The 9,674-nt window shown below is 44.0% G+C and overlaps 1 protein-coding gene across 1 annotated transcript; it reads left to right on the top strand.

Annotated features, from left to right (window-relative positions):
* Positions 1 to 5,117: 5,117 nt before the first annotated feature.
* LOC108366690 (uncharacterized) lies at positions 5,118 to 6,246 on the top strand. The gene is made up of 2 exons (XM_017621154.1): positions 5,118 to 5,644; positions 5,754 to 6,246. The coding sequence occupies exons 1-2, from the start codon at positions 5,206 to 5,208 to the stop codon at positions 5,885 to 5,887; spliced, it is 573 nt and encodes a 190-aa protein (XP_017476643.1). The 5' UTR covers positions 5,118 to 5,205; the 3' UTR covers positions 5,888 to 6,246.
* Positions 6,247 to 9,674: the final 3,428 nt, after the last annotated feature.

Raw genomic sequence — 9,674 nt, 5'->3', positions numbered from 1 at the left:
CGATGATCACGTCCAACACAACATGCCCAAACACTTCCGGAACATCCGCCCTGTCCACCACCTCAACCGCCGCCAGTACATCTGCAAGTGGGACCGTTTTTAGTGGACCGAATGGAAGCTCCAAAACCACACCTGCCGTTGCGACGTCCCTTGCAAATGTCACCGTAGGAAGCAGCGCAGCTATCAGTGCCGCCAGCAACACATCAGGTAACACCGCCACCGCTGCAAATGCCACAGCAGCATCGCGTAATATTAGTACTGCACAACAGGTTAGTTATTTATTCGAAAAGAGTTGGAACACCAGTTACGGGACACTCAAGCGCAGTCAAGTGATAGCAACAACAAACGGCAAGCTTTATAAGAACGGTTCATTTCTAATGAGTCGTCGACAGTGCAGTCGACGTCGAGCGGCGCTAGCAGTAGGTTTCATAGCGGTGCTTTGCAACTGCCGCTCGACGTCACCGACAATTCTGTAAGGTCAGCGACTGCAAATGTACATCCGTTTATAATGCCACCACCCGTTACCTTTCCTGCTGACGTCAATAACTTTCAAGCAGCCACAATAACAAATGCACAAGTGAACCAATCGCTAGGTATGCCTATTAATTATGCCGTGCCGCGAAAAATTCAGGATTTACCAGAATTTAGTGGGCTGCCTGAAGACTGGCCGCTTTTTTATAATGCTTTTACTAATTCAACCGCCGCGTATGGTTACAGCAATTTGGAGAATAACCAACGTCTACTAAAAAGCCTAAAAGGCAAAGATAGGGAAATTGTTAAATCACTCCTTATTCATCCAGAAAACGTACACGCTGCAATGGAACAGCTAAAGTTTCGTTTTGGTAGACCCGAGTTGTTGATTCGAAGTCAGTTACGTCAGGTTAAAGATATTTCACTCATTTCAGAATTGAAAAACTCATCCCATTCGCAACGAAAACCAAAAATTTAGCTACATTTTTACAATCAGTTAATGGAGAACACCATCTGGCGAATCCTACACTGCTTGAAGAGTTAGTAGGCAAACTCCATACAAGCAAGAAGATGGAATGGGCTAGATACGCTGCTACTGTAATACCATACCCAACCGTTGTAGACTTTAGCAACTGGTTAAGCGATGTTGCGAATTTGGTCTGCACTGTTCATGATACAGAGGCCCGTCGACGAGTCGTACTGTATGGAAACGACAATAAAGACTACGAGCGACAGAACAAAGGAGTCGGGAGGAATAGCTACAACAAGTGTCCACTTGGCATGAGGGAGCATAAAATTAGTACGTGCAAAAGATTTCTACAGTAATCTAACAAGAATGCCAGTAGACTTACATCAGAGCGCTACGAGCAGCAACAAAACACAATTACTGGCAGAGAAGAGCCAACGCAAAATAGAAATCAGGCTAACGATGCCGTCCTGAGTTGTGCCGCTACACCACGCAATGAATATAAACTTTTGTTTCGCGTCTTACCCGTAGTACTGTATGGGTCTGGACGACGTGTGAATACATACGCTATGCTGGACGAGGGCTCATCCATGACAATGATTGACAGTAGCTTGATCGCAGAGTTGGGAGTTAAAGGTCATCAGCACATGTTAAGCTTGCAGTGGTATGGAGGAAAGACGGCACAACAACCAGCTACTGTAGTTAACCTTCAGATTAGCGGAACTGCATCGAGCAAACGTTTTAACCTGCGTCATGTGTACGCGGTGCCAGATCTGGATTTGCCTATGCAGAGTTTAAGTAATCATGATTTACGAGGAGCCTCCGAATATTTGCGCAAAGTACCCAATACGTTTTCAAATGTAAAGCCAAACCTACTTATTGGCTTGGATCACTGTCACTTGGGGCTGCCGACGGAAACCATGCAGTTTGTAAAGAATGGGCCATATGCAGCTAACACGGAGTTCGGTTGGGTGATATTCGGATCTACGAACACTAATAAAACGGTACGGGCGACGTGCTTGCATATGAACGAGGTGAGTGATAAAAATTTACATGACATGGTAAAGAGATACTTTGAAATCGAGAACTTTGGAGTGCGGCCGGCACCAGTGGTGAGAAGTGGCGCTGACGTACGCGCAGAGAATATTTTAAAGTCCACTACTGTACGTATAGACGGAAGATACCAAACCGGTTTGCTGTGGCACAAGGACGACATCCAGCTGCCAGACAGTTTCCAAATGGCCGAACAACGACTCAGAGGAATTGAACGAAAGATGAGTAAGAATAGTGACTTTGCCATAGCATATAAATCGACAATTCAAAGCTACATTGCCAAAAATTACGCGGTAAAACTGAATCCCCTTGATTTCAATAAAACTCGCCCAAGGGTTTGGTATCTTCCACACTTCGCAGTCGAAAATCTTAACAAGCCTGGTAAACTCCGCCTAGTGTTCGATGCTGCTGCAACCGTAGACGGAATATCCTTAAACTCCTGTTTGCCTAAGGGTCCTCAAAGCTACCAACCAATGCCAACGGTACTGTACAATTTTCGGATCGGAGCTATTGGTGTTTGTGGTGATATCGCGGAAATGTATCACCAGATCAAGATACAACCGGAAGATAGGTGCGCGCAAAGGTTTCTTTGGAGGGACGACTCCAGACACCAGCCAGACGTGTACGAAATGCAAGTTATGATATTCAGAGCCGCATGCTCGCCTTGTGCTGCGCAATATGTGAAGACCTTAAACGCTTTTGAATATGAGAAGAAATTTCCACGCGCTGTCGAGGCCATCATAAAGCATGATTATGTCGATGACTACGTGGACAGTTTCGAATCCTGTAAGGAGGCCATAACCATTACAGAGCAAGTACGTAGGATACAAAAAACGGCGGGTTTTTACATGCGAAAGATTGTTTCCAATTCTGCAGCCGTATTTAAGACATTTGCCAGTGCAACAGATGATAAAGAATTAGCCATCAGTCGTTTTGATGTTCAGTCAAATACAGAAAAGGTACTCGGAATGTTTTGGCACCCAAATGACGACACTTTTCGATATGAGCTTAAGTTCCTTCGAGTCAACGCAGAAGTAGTAAAAGGAAGCAGACCACCAACAAAAAGAGAGCTTCTCAGCTATGTGATGTCCATCTTCTACCCGCTGGGCTTTCTTTGTCATCTGACTGTTGGCGCTAAACTGTTGATGCGAGAAGTATGGCGGCGGGGAATAGCACGAGACGAGCAACTAGACGATGAAATTAACTACTCCAGGAAAAAATGGCAAGAACACATCCGGAAGACTTCGATGGTTCGGATTCCGCGCTATTATTTCCATGACGGACCACCAAAAGATTTGCAGCTGCACGTGTTTGTGGACGCTAGTGAAGAGGCTTTCTCTGCGGTATGTTACTGGCGATATATAAGCGTGAAAGGTCATGTAAAAACAACACTGATCGGAGCTAAGTCGAAATGCGCGCCCACGAAGCCAATNTGGACGCTAGTGAAGAGGCTTTCTCTGCGGTATGTTACTGGCGATATATAAGCGTGAAAGGTCATGTAAAAACAACACTGATCGGAGCTAAGTCGAAATGCGCGCCCACGAAGCCAATGACAGTTCCCAGGCTCGAGTTACAAGCTGCTGTGAATGTACCCGTATTTTGTGGAGTGATTCTACGACCGTTATCAGCTGGTTAAACTCCGAGAACCGCCGCTATAAACCATTCGTAGTGCATCGTATCGCGGAGATACTTGCCGTAACTCAGCCGTGTGACTGGAAATGAGTTCCTACAAGCGCGAATGGTGCTGACGATGCTACCCGCCACAGCCGTCATATAGACTTATCTGAAACTTCTCGTTGGTTCAAGGGACCAGAATTTTTATCATTGGGAGTGGAAGATTGGCCAAAACATTCTACTGAAACTACCACAGCTGAAACTACCACAGAAACAACTACCGAAGAGTTGTCACCGCGACCAATGCTTATCCTCTTTAACAGTACAATTTTCAATTTTAACAGATTTTCTTCTTACAACAGACTCAAGAGATCAACAGCATGGGTATTAAGATTCGTCAACCGCAGCCGACGCAAGAATTCGCCTGTAGAATTTTATGGACTAAGCGCATCCGAAGTCAACGCGGCCGAAAAATTGCTATGTCGCGTGGCGCAAGAAGCTACCTTTCCTGCGGAGATCACTGCACTACGAGTAGGACAACCGCTAGGTAGTGACAGTACGATCAACAATTTAGCACCGTTTATTGACGACGAAAAAATTTTACGCTTTGGTGGCCGTTTAGAAGCTGCTACTTGGCTTCCGTTTGATTGCCTGCATCCCATCATTTTACCAGAGAAGCACCAGCTTACTGTTCTAATCGTCACCCATTATCACGAGCGAATGGAACATCAGTACTTTGAAGCAACAATTGGGGAGATTCGCCAGAAGTTCTGGATCACCCGCATACGTCAAGTTTTAAGAAGCGTTGTCGCGAGTTGCATGGTTTGCAGAGCTTTCCGTGCAAAACCCTCACCGCCGATTATGGGTAGACTGCCGAAGGATCGCTTAACGCCATACGTAAGACCATTCAACTACACGGGCATAGACTACTTCGGCCCTTTGAACGTAACGATGAAAAAACGATGGATCGCTCTGTTTACATGCCTCACGGTGCGAGCTATACATTTTGAGGTAGCAGCTGATTTGTCAACGGATTCGTCTATTCTTTCCATCAGAAATTTTATCAATCGGCGTGGCGTCCCAGTCCGAATGCGCAGCGATAACGGAGAGAACTTCGTTGGCGTCAAGGCAGAAGCAAAACGCTTCGATGAACGTTTGACTGTGAGCAAATAATAATAATAATAATAATAGATTGGCGCTTACACATATGTTAGTGTTTGGCCGAGCTTCTCCTCCGATTTGTGGCGTGCGCCTTGAAGTTGTCACACAAAGCGGAAGGACCTACAGTTTTACGCGGACTCCGAACGGCGATTGTATTTTTATGAGAAGCTGTTTTTCATGGCAGAAATACACTCGGAGGTTTGCCATTGCCTGCCGAGGGACGACCGCTGTTATGAAAAAACCTTTTTCTATATTTTTTTGCGATGTTGCTTTGACCAGGGCTTGAACCCAGGCGTTGCGGAGTGGAAGCGCGCACTGCTTACCACTACACCACAGCGGCCGACAGCTGTGAGCAAATACAGACCGGATTATCTAAAAGAGGAATTGATTGGGTGTTTAATTGCCCTGATAACCCATCGGAAGGTGGAGTGTGGGAACGCATGGTGCAATGCGTTAAACGTGTCCTCCGTCACACCTTGAAGGAAATCGCGCCACGTGAGCATACATTGCAGAGCGTCTTGATTGAGGCCGAGAATATAGTGAACTCTCGGCCACTTACACATTTGCCGATATCAGTGGACCAAGACGAACCGCTTACGCCAAACCATTTTTTACTGGGTACCGCCAATACAGCGCAAACGCCTTCTATAAACGCTTCGGAAGAGCGAACGTCTGCCCTTCGTAAACAGTGGCGAATTGCTCGGCAGCTTCGCAATAGGTTTTGGAAGAGGTGGATAATGGAGTATTTACCTACGTTAACGCGAAGAACCAAATGGTGCGAGAAGACGAAAGCATTGGAAGTGGGTGACGTGGTGTTTATATGCGACGTTAATACCCCGCGACGACAATGGTGCCGTGGTGTGGTGGAGCGTGTTTTCCCTGGAGTGGATGGNAACGAAAGAATTGGAAGTGGGTGACGTGGTGTTTATATGCGACATTAATACCCCGCGATGACAATGGTGCCGTGGTGTGGTGGAGCGTGTTTTCCCTGGAGTGGATGGTGTAATTCGGCGCGCGGACGTCAGGACTAGCTCTGGTGTAGTACGTCGTCCTTCTTCAAAGCTGGCCGTTTTGGACGTACGTAGTGGTGAATCTGAGCGATCCACGGGGGAGGGAATGTGACAAAACGTCCACCTATAACTTGTCGTATTCAAATTTAAAGTGTAAGCACATCGTAAGCTTTGTTAATTTATGTAAAGTTTTTGTGAACTCTACGCAGTTGGCAACTCTTGTAAGACATTCGACCTTTATGTTCGACATTTGCCTTTATTTAAGTTGTTCGTCATTTTGATTTATTAGAGTCGTGAATGTTCAAGAGGAAAGGCGCAAACTGCGGTGAGTATTATTAATCTGATTTATGTATATGAAAACCACTGCTCATTGTTAACTGTATTTCATTATCATAGAAATAAACGCACTCGTACCCGTCGTCATGCCATTGTAACCAAAGAGGCGTTTTATTTCTTTAGCCTACTCACGACTCGACAGTTAACCATTGAAAGGAACTAAAAATGTATTTAGTTATTAAAATCTTTGTTAGATGATAATATAGAAATAAAGAATTGCTACTACTACTACTTATAGAAATTGTTCTGTTTTTCAGTCTTATGAATATTTAATCCTTGTAAAATTTTAAAATTATTTTTTTTTTCGATCATCGTTTTTTTGAATACCTCTTTTATGAATTCTGATCCTCTGCATTCGTTTTAACATTTCGGTCGTACGAATTTCTGAATGTTATTTCTGAGATTTTTTTTAATTCTTCTGATTCCGGGCTTAAATTTTTATTATTCAACTTTCGATTTTCATTGAATTTTTAAATTTTTGAATTTTTCTTTTACCGGGCCGTTACACATTCAATTTTCCCCTTTCAATTTTCAATACTCTCACACTTTTCCAATAACACACTCTTATTTATTGCTTGAATGGACAACTTACTTTCAATTTTTCCCCTTCAATTGAGTTTCAATTCTGCTTTCAATTTTGATCAGCTTTCAGCATTGGTATGTGAATTTTGTGAAAATAAAAAAATACTAAGCTTATGCATGTTAAATTGTTAATCTACAATGGAATTAAAATGGAAAATGTTCTTAAGAAGCTAGTTAGTTAATTGTTCTCTTAAAGGCGACATGTTAATAATGAAATTGCTTCTCAAATTGAATGCAGCCTACGTAATGGCTTTCAATTTTGATGATTTTTTACAAGCAATGTGTGTGAGGAAATTGGAAGGCAAAACTGATTCTGTGTCGGCAGCGTTAATCGGGTTCGGCTTTTGGTTTTTCGTTGAAGTGTTATTGGATTTTTCACCTTAACCCGGCTTTTCTAGAGCTTTCTTTGAGTATTTTTTTTGCTTCCCTTTTTCTTTTAAACCATTGGAATTGGTTTTGTTTTGAAAATAAGGCGCTCTGGTGAGAAGGGTTTTCGCGTGAAAGTAATGGGAGAACGCGAGGAGGAAGATTTATTGATTCCAGGAGGATTAGGGTTACTAGATTCAAACCGCCGCATTACGCGCAGTGTGGCACGGGCCTTAGAAAATCAAGTTGTAGGATCGCTCTTTACCCAAATCAATACGGGCGTACCATATCACGTTGACTTCCTGCCCACGGATTACCTGAATCGGTGCACCGCCCGCATATTTGGTACAGCGGGGCAAGCAGTACCACACCAACCAAGTCACTCGCGAGGTAGTTCTAAACTCCACGGATAACAGCCTCACTTTTTCACAAGATATTGAAGACCTACTGCAGATGTCTGAACAAGAGCAACAATCGGGGGAAATATGCTGCCAGGTGATCAAAAACCAGGGGGTTCGAAATAGCACGGTGGTGGACCTAGTTCTGCATCCATCAATGTCTAACAGCTGAGCCGGATGATGGCAATGATGGCGCAACAAAATGACACGATGGCGCAATGCATGAACGAGGTCCGCCACATGCGAGATAACGTAGTCACACTGACCAATAGGATATCAGAAGTAGAACCTTCAGCGCAGGCAGCTGGAAATCGACCAACAATAGCATCAACACCGGAAACACCAGGCGGGACATCCACTGATGGTCAGAATGCCAGTCCCTCCCGTTCGCAAAACGAAAGTAGGAATAGCAAAATTGAGTTAGGTAAATGGCACGTGAAATTTGATGGTACAGGAAAGGGAGTGACGGTAGAAAGATTTTTTTCGCATTGAGAGGGAGCAGTATGGCATCAGCTACTACCAGTTATCTACCGATTTTCACAGTCTCGTTACCAGTGGCGCCTTGAAGTGGTATTGGCAGGTGCTCGAGGACCACGCTGATGAACCTGACTTTGTTTACTTCGAGCTAAAAGCCGAACTGCTAAGCCACTTCAAGACCGCCGAATCGAACTACGATATTATTCGTGAGATTATGGATAGGAAACAGATGCCCCAAGAGACCTTTGAAGACTTCTTCAGCGATGTACATAATTTGGTTTTTCTTCTTAGAAAGAAGATTCCCGAACAGGAGTCTGGATAATTTAACTTTTGCTTGGATGAGTACGCTAGCTGAATTAAAGTCAGAGTGCAAACGAGCTGAAAAGGTGATTAAGGAAAACAAAGGTAGGCAAAAACCTGTGAGCGAATTAGATTTTATGCAAGTAGAAGCATCGGTAGAAAAAAGTGTAGAAGCGTTAGGTAGGTCCCAGTGCAATAAAACACAGCAGACAGTGATAGCTAGTAAGAGTTCGTCTTCGTCTGTTAGTCCCAATGGCGCTCTGATGTCAATAAGTCAACAATTAGTTCCTTCTATGCGTCCCCTTTTCACGTCGTGTTGTGTGCCTGTCGACCACTTTGTTAAGAACCCCTTTGATTCCCAAAAACCTGATAAATGTAGGCCTTTGTTCCACTATATGGTCTGTTTTGCGTGTGGTGGTAGCCTGTCCTTCTGTGTATTCAAGCCAAGATAGGGAAACAAGAAACCGGCGAAGCCATCCGGGAACTTTTGCCAGGTGAAGGAGAACCCGGAAGCAAATCAATAACAATATTGAAGAGAGGAGTAAGTAGTAAAGAAAAAGAAGAAAATAGGGTAGTTAAAGATCTACACCAAAAAAGCTAGACTACGAGGAGGCGCGTAGACGCATATTTTGTGAAGAAGTACTTCAGAAAAAGAAAATAAGGAATTATAAAAAGATCGAAATAATGAGGGCGAAGAAAAAGAATCTCCGTAGGATATGTAGAAAAATAGTCTCCACAATTGTCACTGTGAAAAGTGATAACAGATTTTTTGCTAAGACAAAAATAGGAGACCAGGAAGTATTAGCCTTATTAGATTTGGGAGCAGGAGCTAGCTCCCTAGGCAAGAATGCTGACAAGCTTCTGGAAGGAAAACAAAGTATGATACTTCCTATCAAGGGGCAGAATATCAGAACCGCGAATGGTGGAGAAACTGCAGTGGTAGGTGTCATCACTCTCGATATGAGTGTTCTGAGTAGAGGAGTGCCTGCGAGTGTAAATGGTGCGGGTATTTCAGAGCTTGTGCCCGCCGAGGGAGATCTATCCTTTGATGCGGTGCAACACGCTTTGACTCACGATCAAACTGTGGCATTAGAGCGTGTTAAGGCACAATTCCCGTCCTTTGCCGTATTAGAACTAAGCAAGACAGACAAAGAGGAGCATGTTATAGTAGTGATCAATGAGAATCTGCCAGTAAAACAAAGGCACATATTTATAATGACTTGGACAGAATGCTGGAAATGGGGGTGATATAAAAGCCCAACAGGAGCTGGAACTCACCAGTCTCACTCGTGATTAAAGGGACTAAAAACCGCCTCTGTCTGGATGCCCGTAAGGTAAATGAGAGCATCGTTAAAGACGCTTATCCACTGCTCCATATTGATGGTATCCTAAGGCGACTACGAAATACTAGGTTTATATCCGCAATCGATTTAAAAGACG

Source organism: Rhagoletis zephyria, unplaced genomic scaffold (genome assembly GCF_001687245.7).
Source record: "Rhagoletis zephyria isolate East Lansing unplaced genomic scaffold, Rhagoletis_zephyria_1.1 Rzeph_scaffold_02380, whole genome shotgun sequence".
Taxonomy (NCBI): Eukaryota; Metazoa; Arthropoda; class Insecta; order Diptera; family Tephritidae; genus Rhagoletis; species Rhagoletis zephyria.
The sequence above is the reverse complement of the archived record's forward strand: the minus strand, read 5'-3'. Positions and strand labels throughout refer to the sequence as shown.